The sequence below is a fragment of the Atta cephalotes genome (genome assembly GCF_000143395.1).
Source record: "Atta cephalotes unplaced genomic scaffold scaffold00013, whole genome shotgun sequence".
NCBI classification, from domain to species: domain Eukaryota; kingdom Metazoa; phylum Arthropoda; class Insecta; order Hymenoptera; family Formicidae; genus Atta; species Atta cephalotes.
The window spans coordinates 3,279,022-3,301,196 of record NW_012130077.1 but is presented as its reverse complement, the minus strand read 5'-3'; the positions used below and the strand labels follow the sequence as shown (position 1 = coordinate 3,301,196).

Here is a 22,175-nt window from a genome sequence, read left to right as displayed (position 1 = left end):
TAGTAGTAAGTAGTAGTAAGTAGTAGTAGTAGTAGTAGTAGTAGTAGTAGTAGTAGAGAGTAGAGTAGTAGAGAGAGAGAGAGAGAGAGAGAGAGAGAGAGAGAGAGAGAGAGATACAGAAACTTAAAATTTTCTAAACTATTGAATAGAATTACAATGAATTTCCGTTATGTCTATGCAACATTTTTCAATCAACAAATCCTTTTGCATAGAAATAAATGGACAAATAAAAGAAGATATTAAGTTTTAACTGTTTTTCAAACAAAACGAAAAATAGAAATACAAATTATATATTATATTAAAAGGCTATTTAAATGAAGTCGAGTGACATTGTTTATTGTTAATAACAAGTTTATTGTTAATAACATTGTTTATGCTCTTGAGAAAACATTGGAAACATGGGAAAAATGATAAAAGTCAATAAATATCACATTTATTGTTAAAAAGTTGAGTTCTCAGGAATTTATCAACAAGTATTGTATTATCATTTAAAGTAACATAAAATTAATTATAATTATATTTCTTGTTTCAAGATTTACAATAAAAATGAAAAGATCATAAGATTTGATCATAATGATTTGACTCATGTGATATGATTTGATTTAATTTTCTCCTTTTTCGTGTGTTTTCAAAAGAGGGGAGTGGGTGGGAAACCATGACATTATTGGCCCAGAATTCGAGGCTCATGACCGCGCTATATTAAACTCTTACCGCGGAGACTCTGTTCGTAGAATGCCTCGCAAATAGCCGGCGTCGTCATTTTTAAGTCGGACGTTACGCTACATATGCAATAAGTTATGTTGACACGCGAGCACATCGTTAGTTAGTCTGTCGCGAACAAAAATCGTCTCCGGTAGTTTCCCTACGATTGAAGTTCTCGTCGGCTCATATGATGGAGCCAGTTTTATCCGAGTTTTACTTCGAATTTTGAATGAATATGCAATTATCGGATATTTTTTACTGTGAAACGATTGAAGTATTGCCTCGTTTAAATATTACAAGGAACGTGCGTGCTTTTTAAAAACTGAAGAGAAAACGGAACTCATGCATATTTCGATTATATACATTTATATGCAATTATTTGGAAATAAAGCAACATTATTTGAAATGCTTGCATTGATAATAAAATCGTTTAATAATTAATATAGTAGGTTATTGAAATATCGAATAAACAACTAAGACAATGTAATTAAATAACACAACACTTATTGTAATTATTATTGCAATCAAATCTAATTTGTAATTATTATTTAAAAAAAAAGATAAAAATCTATAGATATTGATTGTATGAATGAATGAATATCCGAAAAATATTAAAAATAATAATTTAATATATTGAGATTTAAAACATTTTAATAATACTCGAAATAGATCGAAGATAAACTTATTTTCTTTATTCCGTCATGGTTGCGACTTAGCGGAAACGGCGACTTGCAAAGGCAAGGACAAGCTGCACGTGGTGCTCTGCTGAGTGTCAAACCGACTTCGGTTCATCCGGATGTGCGACTATATCCTGGACTAGCCTGGGAAGATATGGCTGCACGTGATGAAAATAGAACAGACGGGAGAAATAAATCATCGTTCATTCGTCTGAATCATATCTGACATTTTCGATCGCGTCTAGCTGTCATGAATGGCTTGTAAAAATCGAAATTGAAAATTACACAAATAAAGACAAAAAATTATTGAAATATGCGGTTGTATACAATATATATATATATTAATTATATTTAGATTATATACAATAGTATAAAAATATTAGATAATATAAATAACAAATTGGAACTAAATTGTTATAGGAGGCAAGCAGAACTCACTTTCTCCAACTTTCTTCGTAATTGAGTTAAAAGCTGAAAGCTTTCAATTCAATCTAATTAGATAAAAGTGTGTAATCAGAAAATAAACATATATTTAACATTTACATATTTCAAATTGAAAATAAAAGATTTAAACAACTTATTCTACTCTGCAGAACTTATGATTTTTTCATCTTTATTGTAAATCTTGAAAAATGAAAAATATAAGTTTTACTTATACATTCGTCATATTATCATAATATTAAGTTTCAAAATCAATAATAAAAGAAAATTTCTTTCGATACTTTGATAACTTTCTGATTTTAATTCTTAATAATCATTTATGCACGTAAGTGGATATTCTGATATTTTCAATCTACTAAATGTATTCTTTATTGGATTGTAACTGTTACATTAATTTTCTTAAAAGATATTATTAAATAGTAGATTTTATACTGTCATAAAATTACGTACGTTAATGTAGAAATAATTTGCAAACGTGGATTTATTAATATAAATTTGCCGCTTAATTCCACATGTCATATTTCGAATTTTCCACACGGCGTTTCCTCTTTTACAGATAATTATTTATGTAATTACATAGTTTGTTATATTTCTGCCATCGCCGATGCATAAATTATCAATTTATTGATAATCTATACAACGATGATCGTTCCGAAGCTTCTCTGAAACATCATTGTTTATTACGTTAATATTAAACTTTCTATAGTAATTTATTAATTCTACGCTTAATTCCTTTATGCTCGTTTTTTTTCCATTTATTTGTAAATAAAAATCCATGATTTTATTACTCACACTTAATCCGCTTGTTTATTCGTTTTTTCGCACATCGTGTAATAAAAGACTCGGAATAAGGAATAAAAATACGGATGATGGTGCGTAGTTCCCTGATGTCGGTGGACATAAAAGAAAGAAAACAGCTTGCTGGTTTTTTGGTACATCCCGACACATCCTTCTGCCTTCTGGTCGCATCTGCGTGAACATACTTGCAATTTTATCCCCCCCCCCCTCCCTCCTTCCCCACCCACTTTCTCTTCTTATTCTTTCTCATTGTTCCATCTGAATACATTTAGATAAAGACATCGCGCTTTTAATAAAATCATATACGTTTGATGTCATTGTGGACATCGCTTTCGTGTTTAAGAATTGCAGTGGAATCTTCGTGCAGCTGCAGCTTTTTTTTTTTAAGATTACATCTTAATTAAAGTGGAATATATCTTACATCCTGCTTTATTCTATTCTGATTTATCCTATACACGCGCCAATGTGTAGATTTGCGATTTACACAAGAAATCTTCAAATTTATCTTATTGTAAAGACAAACAATGAGATAAGCAGTTAGTTTTCTTATAGATCTCTTATTGGTTATATTTGCATTGAATTTTTACAATGTACAGGAAAGTGAGAGTTGCATAATTATATCGATAAGCAACTCTAGAAATGTGAGCAAACTTTATATTGATTACATGGTAAAAGAAAGCTGGCATAGCATATTTCATATTGCTACAATTAGTTCTGCTAATTATTGTGAACAAGGAGAATACACATATTCACAGAAGATAGTTTTGCTAAATTTGTGAAATTATTTCAATTTACTATAATATCTTAATTTCTATTTTATTTATAAATCAGTCACTTTGTTATATTATAAAAAAATACATTTAATAAAAATAATTTTTATTTTAATTTAACTGTAACAAATAATTTTACTTAATTTTATTTAAGTTTCTACGAATCTAATCTTTCTTGGCCCAAAATTTTTCTTTCTTTTTTTACCAACAAAATATAATTCTGCTGTAATCGAATAATTAGAACTGTTAACGATCTTTGGCCGCTTTCACGTCGAATATGCAGTAACAATGATTTTTTGCTGCGATAATAAAATTCCTTTTTAGCATGTAAATATGTTTATGCGATGATTAATGCTATTGTATCATAAAACATCTGATTCCTGACAGAAATATCATAAGAACGTAAAAAAACGAATTGCAGAAATTTATTTGCATACATAAGAAGTTTGTATGATTAAGTTCGTTTAATTGCTGTGTTAAAGTAATTAAAATAGTTTTATGTCAACATACAAACATTGTTATGTTTCTCTGTTGTTTCTAAACACACAGTTTCTTAATTATAGTTATAGTTAAAACATCTAGTAAGGTACATAGATAAAATTAAATTACTGTATTTAAAAGTGTGATTAATAAATAATCCATGGAATATTATAGTAACATGGCCACATACGTCTCTATAGAATGTTAATACACTCTGCAGAATATTAAAGGTAAATCCGTTGGTCATTAAAATTAATTACGCATCGTAAAACACAGTAATTTCTTTTCTTCGTGCATTATTTTCGTAATATACATTATGAATAATTTTTATTGTTATTAAATTCAAAAATCTATCTTTATCAAAATATAAAGGAGTTAATTTTTTATGAGTTTCTCGAGTTAAAAACTGCAATTCGATCTTTATAAACAAATTTATTCAAAATGAATATCCGGATGTAAAAATGGAAATCGCGATATCGCGTCTGAAAAATGTTCATTTATCATACGAATCATCAAACTCTCGGATTTAATTATTTTTAATTTAAATTTAAAACTATAATTCTTTGAAAGATCGGCAATAATTATTTCTAAACAGTTGTCCAAATCGTCACAAATTTTCATTTATAGTATTTATAATATTTAAAAAATGCTAGATATTATTTCATTTTAAATTATTTAATATTTTCAATCAATAATAATTCTTTCTGTCTATTAAAAGATGTTAAATTACTTTATATAACAAATGGGTTCATTAAAAATGAATTAATTATCGTTCATTTCATGTGAATATGCAGTTTTATAATGATTCGTTGCATTTTCACTGAAAAGTTAAACGCCAAACTTTTGTGCTCGTTCGTCCCAAGAGTAGTATAATCGTACGAATGATGATGCAAGCCTTAATTACGCAAAATCAAAAGTTGCGAAGCACATAAATGCGTCACGAATAACTAAGAAATAAGCACGGGTTTTATGTTCAAATGAGTTGCAACGGTCAAGTTACAGCAAAATGTAAAATTCCTTTCTCGATTGAACGCATTGAAGTACTATCACACAATTGACACCATTGTATGCGCAATGTTTGTGTCGCAATATAACGTATTATATCAAAAAATTTGAAAATATTCAAAATATTTTTCAAAAATTTTCAGAACGCATTTTTATAATGTCTTTTAAATATTTTTATTATATATTCGATTTTATTGAAACATTTATGCTTCTTATCTTACATTGTTAATTATTACAATTAATTATTCTGGAACAGAATAGATATGTATCTATATTATATTTTGTAATGTACAACTGTGCACTTTATAATAAAAAAAATATTTCAATAAAATTGTTAGTTTTGCAATTAGTAATGCAATTTCGAATTATTCAACAAATTCTTGGAAAAGAAGCGCACATACTATACTCTTTTGTTTCGTAAATCGCCTTAATCATGTTAGCGCAAATAAATGCAATAGGATATTATTATTGTGTGAGATGTTGCACTCTCTAGAACTTTCGATACGTAGGTAGAGGCATCCAAGCCTGGCGAGCAATCTGGCGAGCACCTACAACGTTTGTATCTCGGGTTACGCAATCATCAATCACCTTACGAGGAGGTAAATACTTTTTCACAATGATTTTTCGTAGCCACGCAAAGACTCAAATTATCAGCGAGAAGCCGCGGGTATTTGGTAAACAGGAAGCGAGATGGTTAAGTGCACGCGGATCTTATCTAGGTTTATCCTACGTTGTATTGAATGTGTACTGTCAGATGTAAGTTGGATTACTATGAAAAATATCGGATCACAGAATGAAGATGGAATATATGCAAATGTCATGTTATTGCCAGACACATTTATGATGCTATTTTTTTTTTACTAGCAACAATCAAGAAGATCGCAGCTATGAATAACTAAGTGAAGAGATGAATCTTCGCCAGAGGCTGATTTACAGATAAATGCGATTCCTTCATTATATAATTAATGGATTCAAGGAATCACAATAATTTTTTGACAGATATAATTGTCACTTCGCGTAAATATTTTTTTATTCTATGACAGTTGTGGTTGATGTTTTTCTTGGAAATTATTAATACTCGCAGATACGCGAAAATTCTTTTAGTAAAATAAAATTCTATGCCAACTTAATAATTTTTTAGAAAAACAGCATTTCTGTGTTCGTTAGCTATTGTAATAAAGTATTTCTTTATTTATTATACATCTCTATTGTCGATAAAACCAAAGAAAAATACATTTCACGTAATAGCGATGAGTTACAATTAGCATACCATTAGCTTGTTGCATTGTGTTGTATTTTCAATCTATAATTACGAACATATGTCTAGCAGTTTCTTCCTGACAAACAATTGTAAATATTAATTCCAAAGTCAAAAATAGTACCACATATATGTATCAATGTGCGTCTTTTCATTAAGTTCTAAGTAGAAAAAAAATTTAATTAAATGAATGATAATTAATAAAACATTGAAGAGCTGATCGACAGTAAATACTTTTAGTTTCTTTTAACACGGAAACGTTTTCATAACCGATCTCATCTTTTAGTTGTCTCTGCAAAAAAATGTCAAAGCGATCTGCCAAGCAGTTAACGAGGCATTATATTGCGCTCGATATGGCACGTCGCATTTATCGTTTTTTTGGAAGAAAAAATTGGCCGATTATCATTGGCACATTATCATTAAGATACGTCGTTTGTTTTGAACACATACGTGACATATTGCTCATTAAACGATATTATTTCGCTGTTATTTTCCGGAGAAGTATATCTTCCACTACATCTTTCCTTTTATTATTAACAAAAATTGAATATTCTACTAATTGAATATTCGAACGTTTAATATTTTTATTGTTTTATAAGACTTTACATTTCTGTTGTCATATATATATATATATATATATTCTTTTTTCTGCGTCTCATATATATATATATATATATATATATATATATACGTAGAAAAAAGTATACTGAAATTGGATTACCGAGCGATAGTTAAACATAAGCAGCGTTATCGCTGCTTGGAATGTTTCGCTCGTCTGGTTGATAAGAATTTTTCACGTCGACGTTCTTACAATTGTATGGTCACCGGCTAATAGTTTCGAGCATTAAGAATTAGTAGTAATTCAAAAATATCCAGCGGTTATATAGCATGCGCAAAAAAGATGAAGCTATTCCGATGAAAATAAAAAAATGTTAGGCTTGTCAATTCGTTCTCGCTATCTCGTTCACATTGTAAAAATGATGATTGGCGAACGAGAGATTTTAACGCCGCACATTATGATCAAGACGGGATTTCTGTTTAACAGTCTCGTCGCGTTTCCGATTTGCTTGTAAACGGACCTCGACGTAACACGTCGATGGGAAATTATCGTTGATTATTCCGTTCCAAATTACTCGTAATTGCATTACAGTCATTATCATTTTTTTCTTCCTGCTGCGTCCCACTAGACGCTTCAGTGCCACGCTTCGTCAATGACGCGGACAATGTAACAGAATGATCACGCGATGAGTTACATGTTGTAAAAGTTACATAATCAGTTCTCTCTCTCTCTCTGTGTGTGTGTGTGTGTGTGCGCGCGCGCGTGTGCGTGCGTGCGTGCGTGCGTGCGTGCGTGCGTGCGTGCGTGCATGTGTGTGTGTGTGTGTGTGTGTGTGTGTGTGTGTGTGTGTGTGTGTGTGTGTGTGTGTGTGAGAGAGAGACAGCGGATTGAAGCGTTAATACAATGTTTGATTGTAAATTTACAGCTTTATTCGTTGCGTGCTAGCGCAAGAAACGCCGAGCTTATTCGTATAGACGATACGTGGGAATGTGGGTCGATTTGTGGTCGATCAAATGTAAACGTAGGTACAATATGCATCCGTGAGCAATTTATTGGCAAAGCGAGTACAATGGAATATCCGTGATACGTTCTAAAATGCTGTATCACAGTCGACAGAATATATTAGCATTTGAAATTTTTTGAGCAGTTGAATCATTTAAATAATTCAAATTTCTTCAATTTGTAAATTATACAAATTCAAGAAATAATAAAATAAATAGACGATGTATTGTAAGAAAACAAAACATAAAAAATCATTTTTGTTTATAATAAACATATATTTTTGTTCAAATTTTCTATGATATTTAATTTATTTCCGAATCATAAAACGTTGAAAATCGGCTCAAACTCGATTATTATTTTTTTTCAAATTGTAAAGTGTTTATGTTTCAAATTTTTTTTTATTAAAAAAATTGTTTTAATTTTAAATCTTTTGTTTAATTCTCAAGATGTATGTGTGTATATATCTTTATAAAAATGTATAAATTCATTTTGACAAATGATCGATAACAGCAGAGAATTTGTCACGCCAAATGTGCGTGACGTCAGCATAGTGATTATCTAAGAATAACATGCATGTTATTATTACCATTGATTTATCTCACTGTTATTATTTAGTTGTATGGCCATTAGCAAATTAAAGTACTTCCATTTAATTAATCATGCACTATTAATTATCATGCAACGCGACTTGCGTCATTTATATCATATTTTCCGAATAGTGAACGTTATAAATAGCTTTTTGCAGCTTGTCGCATCACATTTTTGTGACATAAATATTATCGCGAAACAAATAACAAAAGCAATTGAACTTCATCCAACAGATTTTAAAAAGATAAATACATAATTGTTTAAAAATAAACATAAGGATACTAAATAGTGACTAAAAGGGAAGGCCATCGTATACGAATCGAACAAGGTCGTGCAACAGGTTTTGCAAAGGGTAAAAATGGCGAAGCACGCGAGCTACTTAGAATCTCCCGAGTATACATTCGAAACAAGTGTCTTTCTTTATTCTCTTTATAAATAAAACGATTGTTGGATTTACGATACATTGGATGTTTTCCTAAGTGCAATCGTAACGAGAACATGGAAGAACAGAATAATAGCACACGTCTCTTATGTTTATAAGTTTTGTAAAAGTAACAAATAAGAAGATTTTATGTACGAAATATTATTTACGAAAATAATGATATGCTGCTTAATTTTATAGTTCATAAAAAGGCCTTATTCTTAAGCTAGTTAAAGACAATTTCAGAACGTTTATTTTATTATATTCCCAGCATTATTTAAATTTGGATTTTTTCCGAGATTCATTCTTTTATTTCTGATATATTCTATACACGAGCATAGTCTCACTTATTTACGGATTCGGAGTTCGTTCGTGTACCAGAATGCATTCAACACAATTGTATGTTTGATACCTTCCTAGTCTGTGACAAACAAAGGAAATATCGGATTCCCGTCGTGCTATATTGATGAGTCTACAATTCGTAGCTAATGCGTAAAATAGTTATACAAATGGAATTTCCAACAAAAATTTATCTCGCTTTATTCTCGAGAAACAAAGCAAAGTCGAGGGCATAGACCTGAGAATCTCTTATTCCTATATTATTATCCTCTCACTACATTGGTTAGGTAATATTGGTTTTAGTGGCTTCGCAAATAATTTTTGCTAACAGAAATTTTTCGAGAGAAGAAGAAATGACGATACCGACAAAGGTAATGCGTTACATCGAATGATACGAATGTGGTAGAGGATACAATCAGTCAATTCCGATGTCGGCATAATGCACCGGATGACAAGTAATCATGACTCATCATCCTTGCTATACTTATTTTATTGAAATCAATATGATCTTCTAAATAACTCGTTAAAAAAAAAATCATTTCATTATTTTCGAAATAATATTTTAATATAAAGAAGAGAAAGCTTCTTTTTCGATCAAACATTATATATTTGGTTGTTCGGAAAGTTCGTATCGACTAACCTATATAATTTAATAAATGTATACTAAAATTTTCTGCATTTCAATTTTCCTTCAACATCGGCATGAATTTTCCGAACAACCCAATGTAACATAGAAAAATCAAATCGTTTTATAAGAAGATTTTTGAAAGCAACTTAATCTTAACTTACCATACATTTAGTATTGAATTAATTCGGTCGATATCAGTTTAAAAAAAAAGGGAGCAAAGCTGTTTAATATTCTAATAACAGGATACCAAAGCGAATAAGAAAGAGTGACAGACAACATATACCAGCTGCAAAGTGTCACGAACGTTGATGGGATATCACAGACACGTTACTTCCACCTCTTCCACCTACTTCCATGTACTACATTGAACGTGAACGAAAACCACTCGCAAGGTCGGAAATACGCTAGGCACGTGACAATGGTCAGCCGGAAGTGAAGTGCGCGCTAGACTTCCTTCAAACATGCGAGATCCGTTTATACTTCACGGAAAGTGGCTGGATGCTACTTTCTACTTTCAAAATCTCAACTGGAAACGATAAGCCATCACGCTACTTAAATCAAACATTCTAATAAAATATATAGATTGTGTCTTGATATGTATCGTCAGTACTAAAAATGTGTAGTTTACGTTACGTACTTATATTATACATTTTCAATACTGGTAGTGTACATCGAAATACAATTATGGCAAAAAGAAATGAAAGTTGCTTTATTGGACGCGGCTATAAAAAAGAAATACGAAGATATTTTTGGAGTGACATACATGACACGAATACTATAGCTGAAACTTTCCAGTAAAATATGGTAGGAAAGATAAAAAATTACTGAACGTAGTTATGCAGAAAGAAATATCGCGAGGTATTTTTGTAGAGTGACATACATGATATAAATATCATAACTCTAATTTTCCAATAAAATGTGTGATAGAGAAGATAAAATCTACTTTGAAAAAAAAATCTACTTGACGTGGCTGTGCAGAAAAAAATGTTGCGTATTTTTGTGATATACATGATGAATATTAAAATGCAGTCTTTTATTTCAACACGATTTACAGTTAAAACTGTGCGTAATACAGCTACGTGGTTAATCTAACATTGTTTAAAAAATTCGAAACAAACAGATATCTATGATGAAATAAAGTCATGCATATTTTGCATTGCAATATAATGTGTCATATGTAATTCAATCATAATATATAATTACACTTGCAAGTTAGTTTTTATTCTCAAATTATATAGATTTGTTATATAGAAAAATTAATTATATAGAAAAATTAAACTAAAAATTAATACTTGCTTACTAATTATATAAATTTTTTAAAAATTGAAATAAATCAATTTTAAGTATCTTTTGAATGCCAACGCGAGAATTCTATTTGCAAATACAAAAAAATAAAAATATTTTTGCTAAAAAATTCAAACATACTTTTTATACGATAGATCATTAAATCTCTGTTTACTAAATTCTTTCAAGTTTTTTGTAAAATGCATAGTGTAAATTATCACGTTCTCAGCACGCCGATTTAACCATCGCGCGGCAAATATCTTCAACCATCACGAAATGAATTTATACCTTTCAAAGCATGAGGCAAACGAAATTTTCGCGTGCCTCAGCTACGTATTTTCTGATTATCTCTGACAAGTCAGCATGCTATTTGTGCCTTCTTTCTACAATTAGGAGTTTTTGTCGTCCGTACGTTACGTCGTCAGGCACGAGGGATAGGCCGCCTGAGAGATACGATTGAGAGAAACGAAGAGAAGGAAAAAGAGACGATATGATAAAAGGAGATGGAGTAGGGATCAATACGCACCTCACTGTCTCACGAATGGTTTCGTAGAAAAAATGATTTCGTCACTTTAGATCCAAATGGATATTGAATATTCATCAATAACCTCAACGTTGCTTTTGAATTTTTGTGTATAAATAAATTATTGACGTGTTAATAAGATTAGATATAAAATTATATTAAGACTTATTGAGAAACTAAATAATTTATAATTTTCCTTTCTCAAACAATTTTCTCGTTATGCTGATTGTCATAGATATTAATGGTTGGATATTAATAGATATTAATTTGATCCTTTGACAATTTTAATGGAGATTTGATTGCTTTTTTATATTTGATGTATATTACAGATTGATTTGCGTTTAGTTTGTGGGATTCAATATTTAATAAAAGAAATGCTGTCTTAAGAATTTTTATTAGCGGTATTTTTTCTTACAAATAAAATAAATTTTCCTATTGAGTATTGAATGGCTTGGTATATTGGACATCAGCTGCAGAGAGCTCTCTATTACGTGTCAGCGGCAGCGTTATAGGTTTGCAATCTTTCTCATGTCTGGGAACGCATTGCTTCCCAGTGTACATATCGTGAACATATACTGTCTGTCTGTACATAAGAATTCATAACTATGAGTAACCGCGAGTATTAAAATCAATATACCGTTTGTACGATTTCCCATAACTATTACTTCGATATAACTGAGACATTCCTGACATCAATACGAACGAATTAATTTTTCTCTGATTTATAAAAGTTTCGTACAAATATTATATGTCATGAATTTAATTAAAATTTAATTAAAAAACTTGTTTTTTATTGAAGAACGTCAATATGTCAGTTTGAAGGGTTTCAAAATTTTTTATCTGAGAAACGATTTAGTGATTAAACGCACGTGTAAACACACAGTTAAAAAAAAATGAACAAAAATGTTTGGTACGAGGGACTGGACGATCGTGCATTCGCAAGTTAATGGCCAATATTTCGCGATGGAGAAAGCGAAGCGTTGAACGGAGGTCGTGGGCCTCGTTAAAAGCTATCCATAAACTTAGAGTCGTTTCACACTGTGGGAATCACGATATCACGCAAGAATCAGATGACTCGAGTAATCGTTACTTTGCAAGAGCGTACAAATTTCTTGCTATCGGAAGCATTATCTTTATATTGGAAATAAAAATAGATGAGGGATCGATGATACTATAAATGAGTCTTTCTCTTTCAGTTTCTTTATTATCTTTAAGAACGCCAAAGCCTTGAAATTCAAGATACACTGCTGATTTATAACGGGTCCTTACTAACACGAGCATGACCCACGATTCACGGTTACGATACTGCGTGCCGAGGCCAGTAAAAACATACAAGCGTCAAGATGAGTCCGAAACAGTTAGATGTATATGCATGTTCTCATAGAACCAGATTGTTGCATAAGGATACTGCATAATCTAATTCTAGTCAAACATAATCGAGGCTTTTTATATGCTCTATATAATTAACTTACATGTACGCATGTGTATCTATTAAAAATTATATTAATAACCCACACACACACAACACACACACACACACACACACACACACACACACACACACACGCATGCACGCACGCACGCATGCACGCACACACGCACACACGCACACACGCACACACGCACACACACATATATTTATATATACACGGAGGAAAGGAAACTTGTCACAGAACAGTTATTGCTAGTTTATATTCAATGTGAAAGCAATTAAATTTTTTTCTACCAATTATTTGATATTGCAACGAAATTTATTTTCTTGACAAAATAGAAAAATTCTGCTGTAAGTTTGTTCATAGAAACATTATCTCGCAACAAAAGAAAATTTAATTTGTTGATAAAAGTTCTAACAAACGTATTTTATTATGATTTGGTGACAGAATAAGAAATCAATTTTTTGAAACGAAATAATTTGCAGAATCAACAAAACTATTTTTTGTAAATAGTAATAAAAAATTAGTATTCTTTTAATAAACATTTTATGCTGTCTATATAATAATTAGCTTGCATTAGTTTACTAAACACATTGTTAATGCCAAGGAGTTATTAATTATGCAAATGATGATACAAGCATGTGAATTAATAGCGGTTTCTGTGTTTCACTTCAGGTCACCTACTCGGCTGATCTCGCGATTGAGATACCAGGCAATCTGAGTCAGGGTGGTTCCTGGTACCGTTTGGATTACAGCCCACCCGTTGGCTCTCCACCGCCGAACACCACCATAGCCGCCACTGACATCGGTGATGTCATAAAGTTCAGGGACGGCCTGCCTGGGACGAGATACGAATACTGGCTGTACTACAGCAACAGCACTCTACACGATTGGCTGACGTGGACTGCGTCAATTACGACACGTATATAATCTGATTCTATTAACGCGATTTTTGATAGTGCACCTTTTAAAAAATATAAACTGTTTATACTTTCATAATTATTATTATAAATTTAAATTAAAATTATTAAGATAAACTGCTTTATATATATATAGTTTATCTTAATGTATAGTTTCGATGAATTTTTAAATTAAACAGTTGAACAATTATAATTACAAACACAAAGATAAATAAACAACGAACAGTTTGACTTGCAGTGAGTCTCTCTGGAGAATCAATTAATAAATATAATTTAATTCACTAGCACCCGATCCTCCATCAAATTTGACGGTATCGGTACGAAATGGAAAGACCGCGATCGTATATTGGTCGCCTCCGGCTCAAGGGAATTATTCCGGTTTCCGGTTGCGGACGCAGAGCTTCAGCGATACCGGAAATCCCAAAACCACCGTCATCCCCGTCGACTCGGTGCCCTACACACTACGTGATCTCACGCCTGGTGCCACATATTCGCTTCAACTCTTCACCGTGTTGGACGCTAAAGAAAGCGTCGCTTATACCAGCAGAAATTTTACGACAAGTACATCAATATTTTGAGAATTATAAATGTTTCATAACGATCGATACTAACGTTGGATTATTTATAGAGCCAAACATCCCGGGAAAGTTCATCGTTTGGTTCAGAAACGAGACAACGCTGCTGGTGCTATGGCAACCGCCTTATCCGGCCGGAATATACACACACTACAAAATTAGCATAGACCCATCTGATGCGATAGAATCTGTTCTCTATGTGGAGAAGGAAGGCGAACCACCTGGTCCTGCACAGGCAGCTTTCAAAGGACTCATTCCAGGTCAGTTTACTGCACGTATATATTACAAAACTATCAAATATACCAAATAAATCAAATTTTATTCCGTAAATATATTTCTAGAAATATATATTATATTCTTTCAAATTGCAAATAAATAAATCTTATATATCGCGTCCTTTCTTCAAAAATGACACAATTCACAAAATTAAGTTTTCCAGAAAAAGCAAACGCTTTTTTCAACTTAACAAAAAATTATTGATTAATGGAATATTGGCAAAAAAATCCTTGCATGATCAAATATTATTTTTATTATTCTTGTTTCATTTTGAAAAAAATCATTCTTTTTTAGTGATAATTTTGAGAATTAATTTTTTAATGAAGTTAAGTTAGTTTACTTTTGATAATTGATAGAGATTGCACATAGATTTCGTTTTCTTTTTCTACACATGTGAACGGAGCTATCTAAAATCGCGGAGAAAGTATATCTGCTGTAAATAGAGCAATATACGAGTTGCAAGACGGATAGATTCCATGTTTCCAATATTTTTCTAACATTCAAAACAAAATTAAATTCTATTTAATGAAATATAAGGCTTATCAAAGAAAATTTTTTATTAAGACTTATCTTCACTGAAATCGATTATACTGTTATTTGACATATTGACCTCTTTTTAAATAAAAATAAAAGAAGAAACTAATACATTCGCCTTCAGTAATGAGAAAGTTATAATTTATAAATAAAAAAATAATTATAAAAGTACTTATATTTGAGTTTAATTAAATTGTGTGTGTGTTAAACACGTTTCATTCTCTGCATACATATATTTAATTTTGTTGATTGTACAAACATGCAACTGCAATAGAAAAAAAATTCGAATAGAAAATTAAAAAAAATTATTCGAATTTTAAAAATGTGTTCTTAAAAATGTAAAAATAAATATAAATTCATTACTTCTTTTAAAATAGTAAAGATTGTGTTTTATTCCTCTAAATCGTTTGTATTTTTGCTTACAGGTAGAGCATATAACATTTCCGTGCAGACGGTTTCCGAAGACGAAACATCCGCGCCTACTACAGCCCAATATCGTACAGTACCGCTGCGTCCCCTCAATGTGACCTTCGACAAATCCTCTATAACATCAACTTCCTTTCGCATGTTTTGGAACCCTCCCAATGGAACGTCCGAGTTCGACAAGTATCAAATATCGCTCGGTAGTAACCGGAGGCTTACGCCAGTCACGCGAAACCGAGACGATGAGAACAGATGGGAGTTCAAAGACTTGGAGCCTGGCAAAACATATCAAGTGGTAGTGAAAACTGTTTCTGGCAAAGTCACCAGCTGGCCGGCTAGTGGAGATGTCACTTTAAGTACGTGTTTATTTCTCGCCTCTTAATGTACTTATTGAAGGTAGCAAGCTTGTAATTATTTACAATTATTATTGTTGTTCATTCATACTTGTAGAACCATTACCTGTTCACGATCTCAGAGCGGTGATCGATGAAAAAACTGGTATGGTAGAAGTTTCGTGGAGTCCAGAAAATTCCAGTACACAAGATAGTTACAAGCTACAGTATCATGAAGTAGAAACAACGATTGGTGGCGATAGTAACACTTTGACGACTGATAAAACAAAGGTAAGCGCGTAAATTGTAAAACAAAAAAGATTTTGCACAACCTTCATTTTTCCTATATTTTTCTGACATAATTATTAAATCGATAGGTTACGCTGGAAGCTTTGCTGCCCGGAAGAAATTATTCCATAATAGTTCAAGCGATTAGCAATAAAATCGAGTCAAACGAAACCGTCCTTTACCAAGCAACACGTCCCGCTAGTCCTGTAATTGAAGATCTGAAGCCTATTGAAAAAGGTTTAAATATTTCCTGGAAAAGCGACGTCAATTCAAAACAAGAGAAATTCGAAGTGACCCACAACAGAAATGACACTGGAGAAAGTGCAACCACTCTAACTACGGAATCGCATATTGTCTTAGAAGACCTTTATCCTGGTGCAGCATATGAAGTTAAAGTCTTTGCCATTAGTCATGGACTTCGAAGTGAACCACACGATTACTTGCAAGCCGTTCGTAAGTAATAAATTTAATCCGTTTCCTAGGAATAATATAATTCTCTTTCTCATCTTCAACATTATCTGTGAAAGTTATTTAATTCATTAACGGTTTGTTGAATTACTTTTTAGTGCCTCATCCACCGAAAAATCTCAGTATCGAAAAAGTCACAAGCAATACCGTTGTTGTGCACTGGGAAGCGCCGACGGACTCAATATTTACCGAATACTCCATCAGATATCGTACAGAAGACGATCCCAGATGGGTCAAACTTCCCAGTGTTCGTGACACGGAAGCAGAAGTGGCGGATATGACACCTGGCGAAAGATATACTATACAAGTGAATACCGTCAGTTATGGCGTCGAAAGCTTGTATCCGTTGCAAGTGAATCACACAGTCAGTAAGTACACTATGAATTATTACATAACTTTCTGATAATAATTAATATGATTGAAATAGTGAACAACCACTTGAGACTCAGGCTTAGATATATCTGCTTGCCATTTTTTAAGGGCCTAATCCAGTTCTAAATATCACTCCAATTATCGACTCTACCAACGTAACTCTCGAATGGCCGCGACCTGAGGGTCGCATCGAAACCTACGTTATAAGATGGTGGCCAGTAGAGAATCCAGAGGACTCCAGGATGAAGAACGTTAGTGAGACTAACGATGTATCCGATATTAGTTTCGAAGAAAACACTGTGCAAACCGAGAAGATCCTGGTGAGCGACCTGATGCCTGGAGTACAGTATTTCTTCGTCGTCTACACGATCTCATATGATCTAGTCAGCGACATCACTAATTTAACTACAAGAACGAGTGAGTGCATCGATTTCACTCATCAGCGATGATGAGTGAAGTTATATTAATGTATTTATTATTTTCCGCTATTTAACAATGCATTAACATATTTCATATGAGCATGACTAATGGATATACGTGACATCTTAACTGCCAGTTATTAAACTTGCTCTTAACTGCCAGTTGTTAAACTTGCCAGTTATTAAATTATGCTTTCGCTATATATTTCTACATCATATTTTCATTATCATATTTGTCTGTCAGAATTTTATATCGACTTAGCGATTTCGTTCGAAGTCTAACGGGCAGTTAAGGACAATTATAATAGATCGATGGTAACTAGACAAACAAAAACGAACTTTGAAATTTAGTGCCACTGATCCAGTCCGAGGTCGTCGTAGTAGTCGACCGAGACCAACCAGGATCATTGACGTTAAGATATACACCGACGCCAATTCAATCCTCGAGGTTTGATCTCTACCGATTCAGGATTAGCGATGAGCATAACACCACGAAGGAGCGTATGGTGGATGACATTGATACCAAGGTTTCTTTTGTTGGATTAACACCTGGCAAGCTATATAATGTGACTGTTTGGACAGTAAGCGATAATGTGGAGAGCAGACCTCTCCTCCGGCAAGACCGACTCTGTGAGTATCCACATAATACAATGGGAGTTAAAGCAGATCCCGAAGATTATATACTAATTTTAATTGGTTTACATGAATAACATTTACTTAAATTATTTAAAATAAAAAGGAGTGAAATTTTGATATTTATTATTCCCGTCTAACATAACATACCTAAAGACTGTACGAATTCGCAGATAATCCACTTAGAAGTGTGGTATCATTAGATTTCCTTTTTGAAATATTACACCTGCGTATTATATTTTGTGAAATAACATTGTAATTATGTTACATACGATTATTAACTATAAGCAGATCGCAGTGAAGGAATTAAATACATTTCATCTTTTATATCAGCAATATTTCTATTTATTTTAGTAGTCGCAAGATTTATTTAATATTTATATTTATATTTATATCATGTATTGTTAGATAATTATCTATGCAAACAAAAATCTTTTAATATTTATATATAACAATCAGGCATTTGTTCATATCATCTCTTTTTACTAGCCCGGAGATAAATATAATTTCTAGATCCTGAACCGATCACTGCGATCCATGCGATCGACGTAAATGATACGAGGATCACTTTGACCTGGGACATCCCGCATGGAGAGTACAATACTTTTGAAGTACAATATATAAATACGGAAGGAAACTACATCCAAAATATAACCTCGGTCAACGTGATCACTATTTTTGATCTGAAGCCGCATAGAAATTATACATTCACATTGGTTGTACGTTCGGGTACAGAATCCTCTTACTTGAGAGTCTCAAATCCACTCAGCGCCAGCTTTACCACCAGCGAATCATATCCAGGAAAGGTGGAGAAGTTTCATCCTATCGACATTCAACCAAGCGACATCAGCTTCGTATGGTCTCTGCCAAGCCAAGAGCAAAATGGCATCATTACCAAATTTAGCATCACTTATGGTTTAGAAGTAAGATCCATTTAAAATATGCTTACGTACTATAGTTACGTACAAGTTATGGTATTGAAAACATAAAAAAATACGCGGAACGTATCGCAACATTCTTTATCGCAACGTTTAAAAATATGTCATATAATGCATTAAATTATACGAATGTTTTCTTGCAATTTTTTAGGGCTCGACCCATACCCAGATGCAGGACTTCAGGCCAATCGAGTTCCGTGGTGTTATTAAATCCCTCATACCGGGCAAGACTTATATCTTCCGGATTCAAGCGGAGACAAAGATCGGTTTTGGTCCTGAGACGGTCTGGAAGCAGAAAATGCCGATATTAGCACCGCCGAAGCCATCCACGCAAGTGGTACCGACCGAGGTCTGTAAAAGTAGCACGACAATTCAAATCAGATTTAGGAAAAACTACTTCAGCGAACAGAATGGAGCGGTCACGTCGTACAGCATCATTGTTGCCGAAGATGACAGCAAGAATGCTTCCGGATTGGAGATGCCCAGTTGGAGGGACGTCCAGGCTTACAGCATTTGGCCACCTTATCAGGTAAACTTTATTGCTCATTTATTACACAGTTTCTAGATAATTACGAAGAATGCAGATTTAATTGAGACAAAATAATTTCTTCATAAGATTCAAACATTTAGACAAAACAAATTTCAAATTGCTTAATCTGTCCCTAATGCTTTAAATCCGTAAGATATTTAATTGTCTGAGCAATTGCAAAATATATGTTATGTAAAATGAATATTCTAAAATAATGCAGCATTAAATTTTATCGACAAAAAATGTGCAATAAAATATTTTTATTGCAACAATTAATGTCATTCTCAATTTAATGCGTATACAATATATCAAGAGAAGGCGCTAAAATAAATCGTTTAATATAATCAATGCAATAGAGTTGCGTTGTACTTATTGACTTGCAAGATCATGGACAGTTGTAAAATGTATGCGTTATGACGCAGATCCGTAATCATAGTCCACGGATGCCATTAGAGTATTATTCGCGGAACGAAGGATAATCTAGTTGTGATCTGAAACTGGAAAGGTGCAGATGTAATCATCGTGATAAAGACATGTGAAATAGTTAAATCGCGAAATCGTATTTAATTTTCTACATTGTTGTGACCGCGAAAAGAAAAGTAGTGCGTGTAAACTGAACCTAATAAAATTTAATAAAAAAAATGGTGCACTTTCTGAATTCATAAAATTTTTAATGTAGTTTAATTCAATTTTTTTTATTATAAGACCTTGTGTTCTTATTTATTCTTTCATTAATTGAAAAATTTTTTACAAAAGTGTAGCAGACTGTATCAACCTTCACATTTAATATTTTAACTGTTCGGATATTATGCTGTAACGGATATTATGCTAATCGACTGCGGTTTTATAATCGATTCTTCGTATGATATTATCAATGTTAATGTTAACGTTTTATTAAAGGCTACTGCGTAGCAAAGCAAAACATTATTCATTGTAGAATATATAATACAAGAAATTGATCACATTTTAGTTACAAACAAAATCAAAATATGCAATGATGGATATTTTAAACAATTTCATTTCAAATACAAAGAAGATGCTTATGCAGGTGTTTATAAAAGCAATATATATAATTATTTCATTATATAATTATTTTAATATATACAATAAATTCGTAATCACAGAGAAGTAGTTGTTTTACTTAAATATTTTTTGACTTTTGGAAAAACTTAATCGTAAAATATTTGGATATATAAAAATAAAATTCACAGTAAATAAATTAGGATAACAATTGATCTAGTTAGCAAAGAGAATTTATATGAATTAATTATTATATTACATTTTATTTCAACGTGATTATCAAAAATTACTGTCAATTATTTTAGAATGAAATATATATCTCGTAATAAAATCTTTCTAGGTAATGGAGCCATATTATCCTTTCAAAAATGGATCTGTGGAAGACTTCACGATCGGCTCCGAGAATTGCGACAACAAAATTGGATATTGTAATGGACCATTGAAATCAGGATCTACTTATCGGGTGAAAGTACGTGCGTTTACAGCACCAGACAAATTTACGGATACCAGCTACAGCTTCCCTATTCAAACAGGTGAGAGCGATCGCGTAAAAAGTCTTAAGATGTGAGAAAAACGCGTGCCATTATCGCATCTGATGTTTCTTTCATTCTCACTTTCTTTGTCTTTCTCCTTCATGACGTAACAAAAATTTAAATATACGTCAGTTTATAGAAATAATAATATGTTATAACGATGCATTCGATGCGATAATTGGTTTGTAAAATAGAGGCACACTGCGCATGTAGTGAAAGCCTCGCTAAATTCATGCCTCGTTATTTCGTGTACATGTCTGCCCAAGGATTGCTGCTGGCAGGTAAGATTTTGGAATGAAAGTTCAAAGTTCAAAGTTTTCAGCACGCCGCGTGATAAATGTGATATCTTTTTAACGAACGAATATATTTAACGTGATTATTCTTGATGTTTGACTCATTGAAACACTCAAAATTCGCTATGCGTGTCGTACAGATAAGGACAACACGGCCATCATAGTCGGTGTCACCGTCGCCATAGCATTGCTGCTATTTCTATTGGGTATCGGGCTGTTTATGCGAAGGAGAAGAAGTCAGGGTCGCAAGACAACAGAAACCAGGGCAACCGATAATTTATCATTGCCAGACAGCGTCATTGAGACTAGGTGTGCCAAGAAATTACAATACTTTACCTCAATTTTACTAAATTAAGATTATAACAATAAATTTGCATTATGGTTATAATATATATTTTTTGCCTGAAATAAGTATTAATAAGTTTCAGTTATCGATTAACTTAAAGTCGATTAAAAAATGTATACATGATTTCTTTTGTGTTTTCTTCATTTTTAATTTTAAATATTATGCTGATCAAACGTTAAATTAATTTGTTAAGATAGACTGAACACTAAAAATTTGTTTAATCTGAAAAATATATATATAATATGTATATATATATATATATATATATATATATATATATATGTTATTACTAGAAGTAACTTTTTATTAATTAATAAAATAAATTTAGTTATATAATAATTTTATTACTTAAATTAATTAAAATAATA

General features: G+C 32.2%; 1 protein-coding gene across 1 annotated transcript in view; it reads left to right on the top strand.

The window, feature by feature from the left end:
* LOC105617522 (tyrosine-protein phosphatase 10D) overlaps positions 1-22,175 on the top strand; it is a 27,573-nt gene that overhangs the window by 3,208 nt on the left and 2,190 nt on the right. Inside the window, exons 2-15 of the mRNA XM_012199076.1 lie at positions 13,584-13,830; positions 14,114-14,389; positions 14,457-14,663; positions 15,639-15,992; positions 16,087-16,259; positions 16,346-16,709; positions 16,823-17,092; positions 17,205-17,513; positions 17,867-18,145; positions 18,662-19,071; positions 19,238-19,615; positions 20,976-21,168; positions 21,435-21,449; positions 21,602-21,770. Of these exons, the coding sequence (XP_012054466.1) occupies positions 13,584-13,830; positions 14,114-14,389; positions 14,457-14,663; positions 15,639-15,992; positions 16,087-16,259; positions 16,346-16,709; positions 16,823-17,092; positions 17,205-17,513; positions 17,867-18,145; positions 18,662-19,071; positions 19,238-19,615; positions 20,976-21,168; positions 21,435-21,449; positions 21,602-21,770 (3,644 nt within the window). The remainder of the gene's footprint in view (positions 1-13,583; positions 13,831-14,113; positions 14,390-14,456; positions 14,664-15,638; positions 15,993-16,086; positions 16,260-16,345; positions 16,710-16,822; positions 17,093-17,204; positions 17,514-17,866; positions 18,146-18,661; positions 19,072-19,237; positions 19,616-20,975; positions 21,169-21,434; positions 21,450-21,601; positions 21,771-22,175) is intronic.